This window comes from Leuciscus leuciscus (assembly GCF_965113295.1).
Source record: "Leuciscus leuciscus genome assembly, chromosome: 21".
NCBI lineage: Eukaryota > Metazoa > Chordata > Actinopteri > Cypriniformes > Leuciscidae > Leuciscus > Leuciscus leuciscus.
Genome location: NC_138745.1, coordinates 24,608,819 through 24,625,992, shown reverse-complemented (window position 1 = coordinate 24,625,992; position 17,174 = coordinate 24,608,819). Strand labels below are relative to the sequence as shown.

The 17,174-nt window shown below is 38.0% G+C and overlaps 3 protein-coding genes across 5 annotated transcripts in view; 1 reads left to right on the top strand and 2 right to left on the bottom strand.

Moving 5' to 3' along the window:
- Positions 1-304: 304 nt before the first annotated feature.
- Positions 305-11,338, bottom strand: nbr1a (NBR1 autophagy cargo receptor a). 3 transcript variants are annotated; one of them, XM_082152633.1, is made up of 21 exons: positions 11,112-11,338; positions 10,646-10,723; positions 10,468-10,486; positions 10,337-10,359; positions 10,025-10,207; positions 7,975-8,052; positions 7,643-7,857; positions 6,845-6,964; positions 6,469-6,720; positions 6,061-6,220; positions 5,716-5,964; positions 5,480-5,602; positions 5,315-5,390; positions 5,087-5,197; positions 4,135-4,311; positions 3,918-4,043; positions 3,296-3,761; positions 3,090-3,172; positions 2,527-2,593; positions 1,989-2,091; positions 305-1,181 (listed from the first exon to the last, which is right to left on the bottom strand). In XM_082152633.1, the coding sequence occupies exons 1-21, from the start codon at positions 11,211-11,213 to the stop codon at positions 1,002-1,004; spliced, it is 2,991 nt and encodes a 996-aa protein (XP_082008759.1). In that variant the 5' UTR covers positions 11,214-11,338; the 3' UTR covers positions 305-1,001. The 3 variants fall into 3 exon arrangements, with proteins under 3 accessions (XP_082008759.1, XP_082008761.1, XP_082008760.1); XM_082152635.1 differs by having other exon boundaries at positions 5,087-5,173; XM_082152634.1 differs by having other exon boundaries at positions 10,661-10,723.
- Positions 11,339-11,784: 446 nt separating this feature from the next.
- Positions 11,785-16,011, top strand: psme3 (proteasome activator subunit 3). The gene is made up of 11 exons (XM_082151273.1): positions 11,785-11,941; positions 12,549-12,581; positions 12,666-12,728; positions 12,836-12,940; positions 13,185-13,230; positions 13,314-13,432; positions 13,516-13,584; positions 13,794-13,861; positions 13,945-13,999; positions 14,091-14,177; positions 14,319-16,011. The coding sequence occupies exons 1-11, from the start codon at positions 11,900-11,902 to the stop codon at positions 14,397-14,399; spliced, it is 768 nt and encodes a 255-aa protein (XP_082007399.1). The 5' UTR covers positions 11,785-11,899; the 3' UTR covers positions 14,400-16,011.
- skap1 (src kinase associated phosphoprotein 1) overlaps positions 15,257-17,174 on the bottom strand; it is a 31,290-nt gene continuing 29,372 nt past the window's right edge. Inside the window, exon 13 of the mRNA XM_082151263.1 lies at positions 15,257-16,845. The gene's annotated coding sequence lies outside the window, so the exon portion shown is untranslated. The remainder of the gene's footprint in view (positions 16,846-17,174) is intronic.

Genomic DNA, 17,174 nt, shown 5'->3' with positions numbered 1-17,174 from the left:
AATACATGAAGATGGTCAAAATCGACATGCACATATCCAGTATAGTTATGTTGTGGATAATAGTTTACTTTTAGAGGGTAATGGAAAAAAAAACGTAGAGACTGGGGAATCTGTACTCAGTTCCTGCCTTGAAAGTAGAAGCTGACTAAAGCAATAACTATTTTAACCTTTAGAACATTCCATTGTTTCAGCAACTCAGATGTGTGTACATTCACCAAACATAGTTTTGCTGATTGGTGTGATTTGAACAATAGCGAGAAGATTCATGATTATACAATGCGAATAAAACTCCAACACACTGATAAACTGTAATGGAATGTTTTTTAATTCACTGTGCTGGACACAAAAAGCCATGTTGATAAGCCTTCAGTTCATAGTAATACATTGCACATGAAAATGACAAAGATGATCAAAATTGGTGCCTAGCAAAAACTTTGACCAATCAATCACTGGTTGAGTTAAGCATGACTGAAAAACTCATTGCACATTCCTATATGTCAGGCAGCCCAACACCAGTGTGACATGAATTAGTGTGATTTAAAATAAGATATATAAATATAGAGGTCACTGTGACAAATAACTAAATCAACACAAGCTTTTCTTTTTATATCTTTCCTCTGAGAGGCAAAAGTGCTCAAACAAATGGAAACCCTCTGGGTAATTAGTCTTATCTAATCAAGCAGTACAAAAGATACCTGAAGCCTACCTAACAGCAGTCTATATGTGTTAGTAGGGCACACACACTGAATAAAGATAGCATTAAGACTTCTTTATAAACCTTATGTTGTTTCTCCATTCATAATGTCCTACAAACATGAAACTAAAATTTTACAATCAAGTAATTGCATCATTGCAGCTATGGTCAGTTCTAGTGATATAGTTCTCTTTTTCGAGAGTCCAAACTATTTCTCTAAGAAAAGAACATCAGAGGCATTTCATTACTGCAACACGATGAAATCATTTACAATTCCTATACTTCACTGAGGTTGCCACGGTGCTTCCTAGTGTCTTGAGATGTGCCATTCGCTGTCGGTCAACTGCACAAGCTCGTTGACCACATCAAGCAAACTGTAGTGATGCTTCCTCAGCAACCTCTGATTGAGCGGCTGGTTACTGAAACCCATCTCCTGTAAAACAGCCATCATGGAGGCATCCTCGCAGGCGGGGTCAACAGCAGGCCGCTGAAAGAGAACCAATCCAAAGTTAGTATGTTAAAAGGTCACTCACATGCCAAGTCCTGAGTTCAGAGATAACAAAGAATGCAGAAAAGCCACAATGAAGTACACAATGCATGCTGCAACTTTCTAGAAATAGTGCACTAGTGTTCAAAAGTTTGGGGTTAGTAAGATTTGTTTTGTTTTTTTAAAGAAATTAAGACTTTTATACAGGAAGGATGCATTAAATTAATCAAAAGTGACATTTATTTGTAATAAGGATGTGCGATATATCGGCCTATATATGTTTTTCCTAATGTTATCGTAATCGACCAGATAAGAAAATTTGCCTGCTATATTTAAATCGATAAATGATGGATTATTTCCTTCAGCTGAGACACTTCCGATGCACACTGTTCGCCATGATGGTTTTGAATTACTTGAAATATGATTTAAATCACTTCGAAAAGGAAAATACAGTACTGTCATATACATAACATTTTAAGTAAGCTAGTAAGTAAGTGAAGTGATAAAGAGAAGACTATTGTAATAAAACGTTGTGAATTTTTTGGGTTTAGTTGCCGTGTCTCAGCGCGTTGTTACGGGAAGAGCGACCAGCACGCAAAAGTTTTGCAAGAGAATGCAAAAGCATTGACATCTTTTATTACATCACCACATCCCTTTAGGGGCTCCGTATTGGTGAGCATCAGAGCATAAGACATATTACGACCACAAACTTTTAAATGGAAGTGTAACAGAAAGAAAAGTCACTATATGGTGGGTGTTTATGTTCTGTTCTGGAGTGTCGTGCACTGATGAGGAAAAAACGAACACCTGTGCCGGTGTGCTCTGGCCTGTAAAGAGTGCTTTATAAGCAGAGGCAGCCACAGAGAGTGCTCCCTTCACCAGCCCCTCTGTCAGACCACCGTGACGTGCCCTGCAGAAGAATAAAAACAGGAACAGAAGGTCGTGTCATAATAGTTCTGTGCCATCAAAACAAGAGGACTCCAGAGATTAACATTCATAAAACAACACTGAGGAAAAACAGTCAACAAAAAAAGAAAGCCAACATGATTAACATGCTTAACACCTTTTTGAAATTCTTTTTAATAAGCAAACTATTTAGCATAGGCATGTTGTCAACCATACTGACAACAAAGAAAAAATGTGGTCGACCACAGGAAAACACTGTCTGCAGAGCTACTTCCTCTTCTGCTGCATTCAAACTTTCAGCTTTAGGAAAAGGTGGATTTAAAATAGATATTCAAAACCCGATCCTTCTCACTTTCCTGAAATTGACTAATACTAAATAAATCATAATGTGATGCCTGTAATGCATGTAAGCAGAAATGACATCACTGTGTTGTTATACCTGAGTTCCTGGGAGCCGCAGGTCTCAAAGGCACTAACAGGGGCCTCTGGATGAGCTGATCTGCAACCTAGGGCAAATAAACAACATTTTAAGATGGCTCAAAGCTATAAACTAGTTTAACAACAAATACAGTCTAACTCTTAGACAGTGGGTTTGGTCTACAGAACCAAATAAATGTATGCCTATAAAACAATCATATTAATTAATATTTAATCATTTTTATTAAATAATATTTACTTTGAATATATTTTAAAATTGTATTTTGTTTTTCTTAGTGAATTCTTCACACCTCACACTTTTAACCTAAAATGCTTGACATTAATTTCAAAGTAATAATAGTAGTAGTAGTAGTAGTACTGTATGTTTGTATTTATTGATTTATCTTTTATTTATTTATTTGTGTGTGTGTGTGTGTGTGTGTGTGTGTGTGTGTGTGTGTGTGTGTGTGTGTGTGTGTGTGTATGTGTGTATGTGTGTGTGTGTGTGTGTTCTTGTGCAGATCAGTGTCAGTCATGGGATAAAAATCACGACTGCTACTGAGTCTAGCATACGAGAAAACTCACCACTTGACTCATCCTCAGATTGGCATGATGCGTTCTCTTTAGAGGCCCCTGGTCCTGACTCAAGATCATGAGATCTCACTGATCTGCAAAAGAATCATAAAGTGATTAAAACGAATGAAAGTCCATGCATAATAATACATTTACATTCACTCTGCATTATTAATTAGTCAAAAAAGAATTAGCAGGTTCTCTGAATGTTTTTTAACCTGTGGGTTCGAAGAGATGGGGGTGGCGGGAGAGCTATGGACGGAGGTACCATCTCTGGAATCAGAGGGGGGGTGTCCAATATCTGAGAGGTGCACAGCATCCGATTTAGGGTGTTTTGAAGCGCTGGAACAGGGGTGGGCTCCTCGTTCTCTCCTTCAGCCATGCTCGGGATTTGCGGTGCTTCTGGCTCGTTGGCAAGAGGGACTGCAGGCTGGGACATTGCTGAGCTATACATTGATTCTCCCAGTGGCCTGGAAGTATCGAAGCAGTCAGGCAGGATGACAATGTAGTCCTCAGATGAGGCAGAAGACACCTGGCTGCTCACCTCATCCCACTCTCCTGCTTCTTCCTCTTTATCTTGATCATTTTCATGTCCCTTTTGTTCCACTTCCTCTTCATTCTCCTCCTGTGCAGCTGGGTCGGTGTAGAGGTTTTCATTTGAGCCAATCAATGCCTCTGAAAAGACTGCAGAAATAACCAAGTGTGAATTGAAAGAAGGAACAGTTCTAGCAGAAAATAACATTTCTTTGCACTGCATTTACAGTGACTTCAGTGCTTTCAGTATGTCCGTTTAAGCAACAGCGACATAAAAAAAAAGAATCAAAGAGAGAACATGCACACCTGGCATGACCGATTCCGCTGTTATGACTGGCTTTGGCACAGGGGCTGGAGCCTCAGGCCTGATTGGCAAAGGTCTGTCATTCTTCACCTGTAATAATCTCTCCTGAAAGCGAGCAGGGTCATGAACTGCAAAATAATTAAAAGTAAAATTAACAAAATAATAGAGGCCCCGTAAAATATCTTTCTTTGAGCACTAAGACATCAGACAGAAACTCACCGTCATGCCTCCTCAGGTTCTGCCGAGTCCTGCGTTGAGGCTTGCGTTCTGGTTCCTCCTCGAGAGTGAGAGAACGAATCACAGTCTCGCACACAAACTGGGTCCCACTGATGTCTTCATCTCCTTCCTCATTGGCTGGAATGTCCAGAGGCTCATTCTGTTTCTGAGGCAGCAACACTAACAGAGAACAGGCCACATCAGTACATACAAGTTCACTACCATCCCGTCGATGATCTAATCACATAGGCCATGATTCACAAAAGCCTTTAACAGTTCCAAACATCAGGGGGGGGAAATTTAGCTACTTCTTTTTTCTTTTTTTTTAGAAAGGTCAGAAAAAAAGTTGTGTCTTTTATTTGCAAAAGCCACTTTGTTTGATGAAATTCATACACTAATGTTCAAAAGTTTGGGGTCAGTAAGATTTGTTTTTAGGAAATTAATACTTTTATTCAGCAAGGATGCATTAAATTGATCGAAAGTGACTGTAAAGACATTTGTAATGCTACAAAAGATTTCTATTTCAAATAAATGCTAAACTTTCAACTAATCAAAGAATCCTGAAAAAAATATTTCCCATTTCCAAAAAATATTAAGAAGCACAATTATTTTCAACATTGGTAATAATAAGAAATGTTTCTTGAGCCATGACCTTTGCCATGAAAGGACTCGATTAGATTTCATAATATATTCAACTAGTTATTTTAAAAGGTAATATTATTTCACAATATTACAGTTTTTACTGTATTTTTAAAATAAATAGTCTTGCTGAGCACAAGAGACTTCTTTCAAAAACATTTGAAAAATCTTACAGACCCCAAACTTTTGAACGGTAGTGTACGTGAAATGCTGATTTGAGTATATAGGACCTATCCTGATATTAAGACAGAAATGATCTGTAATGGTTGTTAAAAGTACAAATCAGCAATTCAAATTCCACATCAGATGCTCTAACCTTGAGTTTTTTTCCTGCCTGAACGTCCAGCCTCGACTTTGCTTAGTCCCGTTCCGTGCTTTCCAAACAAGGATCCATGATGAAGTGCTGGATACACACAGGAGGTCATATCTGAGGAGATTACGCAATTACTCCAAAAATGATGCCAGACTAATTACGCACATGACATTGAAGAACAGATTCTTCCTGAGGATATATTACATAATTGTGGCCAGAATGAGGCCTTACCAACGGGAGTGTTGGCTGGGACTTTCTCCAATTCTTGCACAATGTTTATATCCAGCAACTCAAAGGACAACAGATCCTGGACAACAACAAGAATTTGGACATTAGTCAGGCACACATCACTGAACAAACATAAGGTGGTGTTTTTGTGTCCGACAACGTACATACCTGTGCCGTCAGTAAGTCCACAGAGGGGATGTAGTATTCTCTCCTGGAGCTGGTAGACACTTCACAATCTCTGGTGCCTGACCAGAACATGCCATCTTTTCCCATCAGACAGAGATCGGTCCTCTACAAGGGGAAGATAAAGTATTTGATGACAATCTCAGGAACTACAGTGAATACCGTTGCAATATTACGGAAGGCAATTTTAGAACAGATACAATGGTTTAAAGTTGACTCACCAGTGATTTGCTGCAGTGGGTGCTGAGTTTCTGCCCTGAGCTTGGCACCACTACAATGCTACACCACACTCTGGGCCCAAATTGCACTCCACAGTGTGCCAGGCGCCAGTGAGACGTATAGGTGCCCTCCAGCAGGGGCGCCACAAACGCCACACTCACCACACCGACCTGACCCGGCTGCAGAAAGGGCACTGCCACCTCTTTTTGCTCTCGTGATCCCAGGGTCAGGTTGCCCCACATAAACTTCAACTACAAAGACACAAACACACATGCAAACGTAGCTCACACATTTTTTTTTTTTGACCTATATAAACTGGGTTTTAAACATTGGGTTTTAAAAAGTACCTTGGTATCCGAAGTCCAGCTGATGTTGCCAGTGTTCCTCATCTTCCAGTACTTGATGAACTTGGTGCCTGGCTCCAGACAAGTGCCATCTGGTAGATTCTCATCCAGAAACAAGGCAGTCATTGTGGGCACCAAGGTGCAGCAGGAGACCTTGGGACCCCTGGTTTGAGTGCACAGAGGATCATCAGAACAGCTTTGTTTCAGCGTCTGTCTTTTTCTTGAAGCTCATATCAAAAAAAGTATAAAAAGGACGTAATACATAAAGGCAGCGGGTGCATTTTGAGGTAGTTCCATCCACTTGCCAGCGATAACTCAACTATAACAGACAATGTGATAATCTTGATAATGATTGTTCTGGGCTGGGTAGGGAGGTCACCCAGCCCTGACCCCTCTCAGTGTGGCCCTTACTCTGGACTGGAAGTTTGAGGGTCTGGGCACAGGGCCGGAGCTGGGGCTGGTCCTGGGCCTAGAGATGGAGCGTGAGCGGGGGCAAGGCCCGAGGTGGCGGTCCCATTGGAGGCTCCACTCCACAGCAACCCTCTCTTCTCCAGCCTCAGCTTCTTCTTGATCTCCTTCACCTCGGCCTTCAGCTGCCTCCGCTCAGCTTTCAGCCGCTGCCTCTCCGCCTTTCGCACCGTCCTGTCACCCCGTCTCAGAAACCTGAGAATGAGCCAAAATGAATCAAATTCAATTAGCAAGTATATTTATATCGCTTAACAACCATTCAGGTTAAGCAGAGGAAACACAACAAAACTCTGAGCACCAAGTGTTTATTTTGGCTTGCCTGGGTTCTGGAGTAACTCCACGTTCAGGGACAGACAAAGGAGTCCTTGTCCTCTTTAGGTTGTGGCTGGGATCGTGTTTATGACTACATGGCTCACATAAGATGCAAGATGGACACACGCTGCACATAAAAGGAGAGAAATGCTTTATATTGAGCATTACATTTGACATCTTGCTTGTGGGAAGACCTTACTAACCCTATCCGGACAGCCGGATCCCTGACAATATTCGAGGAACAGCTGAAAACTCGTCTCTTCCATGGGCACTTAAAGTCGGCATTAAACAGAAGATGTGATAGTCTTCAAGTGAAACGGCTTCTTAAACTAGAATTTTTTTTACTAATTTTGTACATCGGGAATTGACTGGATCATTGGATCGCTGTGGTTTGCTATTGCCGTGATCTCGTGTGATTGACAGGTTGTCCCGCCCTCACGCCAGCAAACACATAATCCGATGTGCACGGATACATTTATAATAAATACTGTAATATTCCATAAAAAAATATAAATTGTCAGGTCTGATTTCAATGTGACTTTAACTGCATCCTGCTGAGAAAAAAAAATTTATATACTTTCACTATTTCTTAATTCTTCTCTGTTCTAGCTTGTACCATTCTGATTTATGTTGTATTCTCATATTGGGAATTTAAGATGAATCTTTTGTTGTATTCCTCATTTGTAAGTCGCGTTTGATTAAAGCATCTGCTAAATGAATAAATAATAAATACATCCTGTGATTCAGTTTCTCAAAGAGTGTGTAATAATAAATATTCTTGAAACAAGTTTTTGGACGGTCTCACCTGCACTGATATCCTCCCCCAGTGGCCGGTCCTTTGCAACTACTGCAATTTGGAGTTGAGCTAGAGGCCCTTAGCGTGGTGGAGCTCGTAGCTTTCTGAGTGCCGGAGGTGCTCGGCTCCTCTGCGGGAGGATCCAAGGCTCTGTGTGTGCAACACTGGCCTGAAAACTCACTGCACATCTTGTCCACCACCTCCCTTACCACTTGATCTTTGAACTGCAAACAGTAGATAACTTTTTGATAACTTAGAGAAAACTTTTGCAACATTTTGGATCAGATTCAACAAAAAGACCTATAAAATGATCAGTTTGACATTTTTTTAAGATACAGTACCCGGTCCATGTAGGATTTGAACCACGTTGGGACCGCTTCCTCCTCAGTTTTCATCCCTTTGTTTTCTTTGGCCACAGCCTGTTTAAGGAAAACAATACAAACAGGTTTTCTCAGTCTGAAATTGTCTTTCTCTGCAACAAGCCCAGCTCATTATTATTTAAATTTTGTTACAAGATATGCATAAACTAATAAACAGCTCACACTTTCGAGATGCACATAGCACAGGTGTGAAACTGGAATGTTAATATCTGAAATGTACATATGAAACCCCTCGGTTATCACTTCTCAGTTAACGCTTCTCATTTAGCGCTTTCCTTGTGAATATTAACCCTTTGATGCTTATGATTACACCAGTGTGTTTAAAACGTTCAGTGCGTTGGGTGATCTACTGCTAAATTCCAATCTGCTTTCATGCTTTTTTTTTACACTCATGTCTTTAGAAGCAGCAATAATCAGTCATACAGCTCTAAGTAACAGCTTGATGCATCGCCATGGAAATAGATATGCTTAGGGTCTCATCTATGATCATTTTGTGATTGTTGTTTTAACGATGTGGATCTGACAATATCGAGTATGTCCCTCACTTTACAAAAACACCTAGAGAGTGCAAGCATACACTATGAGATGTAGTCTTAGGCCCTGTCCCAAATGACACCCTAAACACTCACGGTCCTACGAGTCCGCACTTTCGTGACGTAACGCCGCTTTGACTGTCGGGTAGAAGTCTGCTGAGGAGCTCGCATCAGTCGCATCGCATCATATCGACCGCAAAGGAACTTAAAATGACAAATGGGACACCCTACGGTCTCACAGACTTGACAGACACGCGCACGCGGCAGCCATTGTAAGTCCACAAGACCGAAAGTGCATATGAAGTGTGCCATTTGGGAAAGGGCCTTAGTAAGTTAGACTAGGCCGCTTGTGCATTTAGAGTGCACACTTTCACTGTGTGATTTAGTTTATTAAAATGCATTTAGAATGCCCACAATATAAGGGGCAAAAATTCCTCTGTATGTCTTTTCTATTTATATCATTTAATATAGTTCATCAATATCATACCGAGAGCCGTTTTTTCTCTAAATATCAGCAAAATTACAAATATGATATTGATTTTATACAACATTTTAATAAACAAGTTAATATTTTCTTTCTAAAAGCCTCCCGTGGACAGGTGTTGAAAATTAGCATGCATGCTATAACACTAAAACCAATGCATATGGTTCGTCCAATGTAATTGTATGTCCATGTCAAATAAAGAGATAAATAAATATTAAGTGACTAACATTTTAGACACAAAATTGCCTGTTTTTGCTCTATTTCGCCAACGAAAATAGTTCCAGACAAAGCAACAGGACTTTTTTGCAACTATGAGCAACACACAGCGATGTTTCGATACTAAATGAGCACATTTTTTTAATGAATGATTCAATGACTTACAGGGACTTGCTGCCACCTACTGGCTGTTTTAATTTAACATTTAAAGTATCATTTAATTTTTTTAATAATTTCTAATATCAATATTCAGCAGCAAAATATTTTCTAATTATCGATAAAATCTCAGAAAGTATCTGATCCCATAAGTATATGATCTTTTGTCAAGATCACAAACCCCTATGCAATACATTATATGCATCTATAATAAACTACCATGATGAAACAGAGGACCAATGTATAAATATGTGGGGAGTTTATCATCATCAACCAAACCATAACCAGTTTTTTTATATTTAAAAAAAGGCCTATAGGCAGGAAATTAGACTGTAATATTAAACGTATTAAATTATCTGCATGCAGCACATACTTAATGTTTGTTACATATAAATAAATAAAGACTACTCCCAAAATCACCAGAATTGAAAGCTTTGGTGCTGTTTTTGCAACAACAAAAATGCTCTAGAAATGCCCCCGATAAGAAGGAATGAAACTAGGCTTACATTTTCAGTTGGCCCTTTTGATGGTACAGAATAATATAATGCTCACGTGGCTCAGGCAGAAATTGAGTTAGACATCCCTGGCATATAGTATGTTTAAAAGATTGCAAACTGCTTACCGAGTCCCGCTCGGGGGTCACCTGGGTCTCCTTGTCTGCCATCTTGACCCTTGCTCGATACGGTGGAGCTGGTCTAGGGTCTACCTTTAATTCCTTCATCTCTGCCTTCACCACACCACCCTCTGCCTGACCCTTCATCTTATAGACATTCATGTGCAGCTGATTGGCTTGCTTAAATGAACTCTAAATTTAAAAAAAAAAAGCCTTGTTTAAAGCCTTGGATTATATATAGCCTATACATATATATAATTATGATGATGACAGTGGGCCTCAGTGGAGTAGACGGACTTGTGCAAATATTGATGTCCTTACCTTTAGAGCTTCTGTATATTCATCTGTGGTGTTGTCAAATGATAAAAACAATCATATTTATTATGACATCAATATTTCAACACTACAGATAACATATTTTGTGAAAACTACTGATTGAATTTATTACAAACCTTGACTGTTTATGCACACCTGTAAAAACAAGAGGATGTCAATAGAAGTACCATTGAAAATAGATTTATAACAATAAACAGTTTACTGATTGTTGTCATACTCATATGTTAAAAGGATAAGCATCAATGAAATCTGTAAAACTATTAAATCAAAAATAAATATAAAACTCGTTATTACACTGTGATTATTTACCTCCTCGTTGTCCTCATCAAAATATTTCACTTGAAAATGGCTCAAGCCGAATGTAGTTTTAATCTAGAGGTTATAAAAAGGCAATGTAAACAAACACCATCAAGAACTGCAGAGATTTGTAAGACATCGAAGAGTTACAGGCAGATTAGAGTGAAAAACAATATCCTCCAACGTTACGCTTTATTTACAAGCCATCATCTGATTTATGGCCGAACAGAAAGGTCAAAAGCAAATGACAGATATTGTTGCAATTTAGATCACTGGGGGCTGTATAAAAGACAGAACTGAGATATAAGTTATGATATATGTGCTATGATATGATTACATATTTTACTGAAGGTTAAACGCGGTTAAGGTTTGTTTATGTAGGCCTCAGCTACGGCCTTCCAGGACCAAGAAATGTAAACGTCCCCACATAAACGCCACCCAGCAAGGCTTAATGACTCCTTACCCAGGCCTCCACAGTCTCCCACTGTGCTTTGTTCGTGTCCAAGACTGGAAATTTCTTCACGTTGCCCCTAAAGTTCACTTTGACAGTGACGGGGAGGTTCATGACTGTGAGCCAGAATCAACTGATACGTATGATGCGGTGATATGATGCTCTAAAAATACCCGTTGTGGTGTCAACACTGTGAGTCTTGTCTTTTGCCTTCTTGTTTACATCGCTAGATTCGTACACGCCCCCAACACACGTCACAGGAAGTGTCTCAGATTTCCTTACGTCCTATTCCTAACTAAATATTTTTTATTATTATCTTTATCAAACTTATTTAAATAGCTCGTGAAAGTATTTTATTGGTTCTGTAAGTATTTAAAATTGTGATTCCAATAAATAATATTTATACAGCTAAAAATATGACGCACGGATTCACATACGTATTTCGAAGTTGCCGCGAACATAGAGTAAATACATAGATATCATTATAGCAATAGTTGCTCTGCTGATTACAGCGATACGTCGACGCGATTACTATATTGTATTAACTTGTTTTTTCATGAATGCAATATCATTATGCATATTGCAGATTGTATCAAATAAAAAATGAATGAAGATTAAATGTTTCCCCACGACAGTGCTGATGTGATTTCTATGTACTTACATCTATGGTCTCGAAGCATGTGCGTGACGTCATCTAGAAGCGCGCAAGTGCCTTGTGGCTGACAGCAGGTAGTGAGCCACACGGTTAGTTAATGCTTTTAGGACAATCCCTTACTTTTCCCATTTATTGAATTAATACGATGTCTTCGCTTCTTAAGGTGGACAATGAGATCAAGAAAAAGGTAAATTTCTCACCGTTTACGTTATTTAAATAAAGAGCACTCAGATGAACTGTTTGTAGTTAGCTTGCGGCTAGCCGGCTTGTGCGTGATTCACCTCGTGAGCGCGTTAGCTAACTTTTACACGCACTTATGCTTGTAAAATCATTTGTGTTTTTAGAGAAAAAATTCATATTGTGGTAAAGTATTTGTGGATTATACATATCAAATCTTCAAGGGAAAGCCGGAGCTCCCACATGCTTGGGATGAATGTGTGTGAATGAAGCGTGTTTTTAGCACAGCAGCATGTTGCTGCGGGAGAAATGCATAACTGCTTCAACCCCGATTTTGACATTAAATCTTTGATTATGTTTGCAAGGGATTACGGTGAAGATCGTGAGTTAACAAGTCATGGGATAGTGGGAATCGGCTCGATTATATGGTAACGTTACATGTTTAGAACATTTGGCGTCCTACAATAGAAGGGCCACCCGTTGTTTTATTTATTTTTTCTAAAAGCGAATGACTTTTAAACACACGACATTATAAATTGTGACACTAAAACTCAAAATTGCCAGTCTTGTGATTAAATAGTTTTATATGAATATTTCTTATCTTGCCTGTTTGCCAGGTTGATGCTTTCAGGGAACGAATTACAGCAGAGGTAAGTTACTGCACTTACCGTGAGTTTATATATGAACATTTCTTTGACAATTGGACTGCTTACGGTTTAATCATTCAAATTTAGGCTGAAGACTTGGTTGCAAACTTTTTCCCGAAGAAATTGTTAGAACTGGACCAGTTTTTGAAGGTAAGCATTTAATCATAGAATATGATGCATTCTTGACATTTACTTCTTAAGATGTTCTAAATAGCATTTTGATTTTCTTGTCTTTTTTTATTAATATTTATTTTTAGGATCCCTCAATTAATATCCGTGAGCTGAAAGAAATTCATTCAGAGATCAATCTGACAGTGCCAGACCCAATTCTACTTGCAGACGTCCATGATGGGCTTGAGGGGGTAAACAGTCATTTTAAGTGTCTTCATTCATCAGTCAAAAAGTCTCTGAATAGGGTAAAAAAGAAAAAAGGCTACTGTTGCTTTGTGCAAAACATTATGGAAGATTGTTTCCGCCATGGAATAAAAAGACAGAATTGTGAGAAAGTCGCACTTACCTTTTTTATTTTTTAGTCTGTGGTGGAAATGAGATTCCATACATGAAACAAAAAGATCAGACAGTAACCCTGAAATATTTCTTCAATAGCAAAATGCTAAAAAGAGGAAACTCGAAGATGGTGCAGATGACAAAGGTGAGTTTTCCTGACTAAAGTAAGTTTGAAACGCATCGATACAGACACTCCTCCCTACATTATCCTATGTTTTCTGTTTGTAGTTGGCGGGACCAAGGTCTTTGTCATGCCTGGTGGAATGATGAAAAGCAATGGCAAGTTGGTGGAACTGATCGAAAAAGTCAAGCCTGAACTCAGAACTCTCATAGAAAAGTGCAACACGGTAGGTCCATGTAACCATAGTCTCAGACATACTCTCTCTCATTTAAAGTGTTCTGGGTAAATGTCATTTCTGTTGTTTTCTAGGTCAAGATGTGGGTTCAGTTGTTAATCCCAAGAATAGAAGACGGCAACAATTTTGGCGTCTCAATTCAGGTATGGTGCCACATCCTTCAGTTCTTTGTTTGCCTGTTAAATAAATGTCTTTCAACAGCAATTAGCAACATTTGTTATAGACTAGAAGCAGTAATTTGTCACAGTTTATGGTAAATTTTGGTGTTTAAAAAGAAACATCAAGGAAGGTTTGGTCCTGTCAGGGAATGTCAAAACCTGGTTGTGATTCTGTTTATCTTCACTATCCACAGGAGGAGACGGTTGCTGAACTCAGAACAGTGGAAGCGGAAGCTGCTTCTTTCTTAGATCAGATATCAAGGTACGTCACGCTATGTCAGACGAAAATGTACGTTCAGGCTTTATTTATTTTTCTTCGTATTATTTAAATACTATCTTTTGTAGGTACTATATCACAAGGGCAAAGCTGGTTTCCAAAATGGCAAAATACCCTCATGTTGTAAGTCATATCTCCAGTACACATACATGGCATTTAGATCAGGGATACAGTAGTAATTTCACATGCATAATATATATTTTGACTTTTATAGGAGGACTATCGTCGCACAGTGACGGAGATTGATGAGAAAGAATACATCAGCCTCAAGATCATAGTGTCAGAGCTGAGAAATCAATACGTAAGTATTGCTGTAACAACAAATATAGTTATGCAAATTATATTTGTTTTGATGTGCAGAAAAAGTTTAGAATACTGCATGTATGTGCTGTCCTGGGTGGTGTTGTGATAACTGATTTAATAAAGCAAAATTGTCTTGCAGGTAACATTACATGACATGATCCTGAAGAACATCGAGAAGATCAAGAGGCCGAGGAGCAGCAACACTGATGCTCTGTATTAAGATCACCCTCCCCTTTCGTTCTTGGCCCGTTGTTCCACCATTTGGAGCTAGCTTTAGCCTTCAGATGGTTCTAGAGCAGTCCTGTCACCCATTATAACCAGGCCTAGAGTGGGACCGCTCAATCAGGCCTGATAGAACATGCCACTTAAGATAGAATTGTAAAATATGGTCACTATTTTAAACCCTTTAAATTGAGCCCTTTCTGATTTATCTTTTGTTTCTTAGCGGACAGTGTAAATGTATAAAGGCAGAGCCTGAACATGCGTCCTGAGGAAACTCTCAGATTTGGTTTTCTTTAATTAAAGAGACGTTTCAACAATGGGTTTCTTTTTTTTTTTGCAAAGCCAAATTCCATGTAGCTCTGTTTTTAAGTTAATTTCAAGTGTTTCTGAGCTTCCTTATGGGGTTACGTGAATATGGATCCACCCTTAATGGTCGATTTCTCCGGTCGAGAAGCGGAGAAGCTCTTATTGATGCTGTATTTCATTTAAGCAGTTTACGTCGTTCATCTGAAATGTTCATGTAGGCTAAAGTGGAAGCAAGGTGGTTCATCTGCAAGATTTTATTTGGAGTGTGAACTGACAGTTGTTATAACATGATGGAATATTATATTTTCATCTGAAATTACATCAAATTCTGGAAGCTTTTTAAGGTTCTTTTTGTCCAGTTTTAAGAGTGATAAATTACATTTTGCTGAATAAACTATTGTTTTACAATACATTCAAGACATAGACGTCATTAACTGTTCTTGTGTTGTGCTTTTGTCCTGAATATTTTTATTCTTTGTTCCATATTAAAGAACTTGCATTGTTCTAGAACTGCAGTCCATTAAATTTTACACCACAAAAAATAGGCAATTCCAAAGTTCAAAGGCTCTTTATTTCTCTTTTTATTAAAGCAAACTGTGGTATGACAAGTTATTTCCATGAAGTAATATCAGCTGAATTGGTTAGTAGTACACACTATTAACTCAATTTCAAATACAAATGTATTTGAAAAAGAAAACGCCTCACATATAGAATAACTAACAAGTAGATGGCTTTTTCAAGATGCTGTCACAGCCTAAATTTGCATGAAAAGAATTGTATTCAGTAATTTGTGCTGTTGAAATGGACTTTACATCTAGTCTTTACATGATAAATGATAGAAACTGGAAAATAAGTTTCAAACTACAAATGTTTTTCCATGTACACAATGTGTAAATATGGCATATGCTTGAACAAATCAGAAAATTAGATTTAGATATGCCTTGACTTAGTGTACACTGATAATGTAATATATAAAAATACTTGCACAAAAAAAATGCAAGAAATTATTTGGATTTTCTTTTTTTTGTTTGCCATTTCTAGAAATTAACTAAAATCCAATTTTACTTAAAGGGATAGTTCACCCTAAAATGGAAGTGATAAATAAAATTTAAAAATCAGAATTATCATTAAACAATACATTCAATTTCATATCTTATACCCCCCAGAACACTTGGTATATACGGCACGTGTCGTATGGAATCATACTTTTATACTTTTGAGGCTTTTTAAAAAAGCTTGATGCTGGTCGCTATTCACTGCCATTATGAATGATTCTATAATTGGAGACAAATGTAGCATTTAAATTTTTTTTAAATAATAATAATTAGCCAAAAACTCCACTTGCTAGCATAAATGCTAAGAGCACATGGCACAAATGAAATCATGAATAAAATACTTTTAAACAACCCACTGTATGATCAGTGTTAAATTCTGTTTTCCTTTTGATATTAAGGTAACAATTTTGACGGTTTACAAAATAACTCTTGGTGTAAGAACTTCTGATTAAAATATTTTCTCAGAGGAAGCACACATGCCTTTCCATGCTTCAGATCTGATCAGTGAGGGAAAGTGGCATCATTTCCTGCATAGTTGTGGGAGACAATTCCACCAATTTAAAGGAAACTAACTGACTATGACTTTTATAAATAAAATAAATGAAATATTACGAAAAGTAAAATAAAATATTTTCATTATACAATGATACATAATGGAAAAAAATACACTGACAAGAAATCATGATTTTCAGCTATATAAGCCACTCTTTACAGAAAATGTATTGTTATGGCCTGTAACATCTTGTGACCCATGACAATGAGTAACAAATTATTAAAAATAATTTAAAATATAAGCATATGAAAAAAGCCAAGGACACCAAATGTACCTGCAATTATAGAATCACCCATATGGACGAGCGTGAGCGGGACATTCTTTAAAAGTACTCCTTTTGTAGTCCATCAAAGAATGAAGGGCATACAGCATTACTAGAGTGAGTAATTTATGACTTAATTTTAATTTCAGGGTGAACTATATATCCCTTTAACTTCCGTTAGAATCTATTCGTTTACAATTTCGAAACAATGACATGTGAAAGTGTTATTATAACCCTGGAAATTCTGTGATCTTCACAAAAAGCAAACCTAGAAGAGAAAACATAAAAAATATATATTTAAAACCAGTTTGAACAATACACTCCGGCTGCATCTGAAATCGCATACTTCCCTACTATATAGTATGCGAAAAACAATATGAGACAAAAGTAGTATGTCCGAATTCACAGTAATTTTTAGCAGTTGTGGAGTAATTACTTAATCAAAATAAGTACCTACTCAAGAAAGTATGCGATTTCAGTCAAAGCCTCTGTGTAATACTGCCATATTTCTTTGTAGTTGCAATAATTTCCAGCAGGTGTCAGCATGGAGGAATAGGATTTAATGCTGAAGCAATTATGAAAACTTTTTAAACTTTA

Coding starts and splice junctions, on each gene's coding strand:
- nbr1a (XM_082152633.1), bottom strand. CDS start 11,213: ATGAACCTCCCCGTCACTGTCAAAGTGAACTTTAGGGGCAACGTGAAG. Junction 4,044..4,134: donor GAACCTGAGGAGGCATGACG/GTGAGTTTCTGT, acceptor ATTATTTTGCAG/TTCATGACCCTGCTCGCTTT. Junction 3,173..3,295: donor CCATCTCTTCGAACCCACAG/GTTAAAAAACAT, acceptor ATTCTTTTGCAG/ATCAGTGAGATCTCATGATC.
- psme3 (XM_082151273.1), top strand. CDS start 11,900: ATGTCTTCGCTTCTTAAGGTGGACAATGAGATCAAGAAAAAG. Junction 12,729..12,835: donor AACTGGACCAGTTTTTGAAG/GTAAGCATTTAA, acceptor ATTTATTTTTAG/GATCCCTCAATTAATATCCG. Junction 12,941..13,184: donor TCCATGATGGGCTTGAGGGG/GTAAACAGTCAT, acceptor TTTCTTCAATAG/CAAAATGCTAAAAAGAGGAA.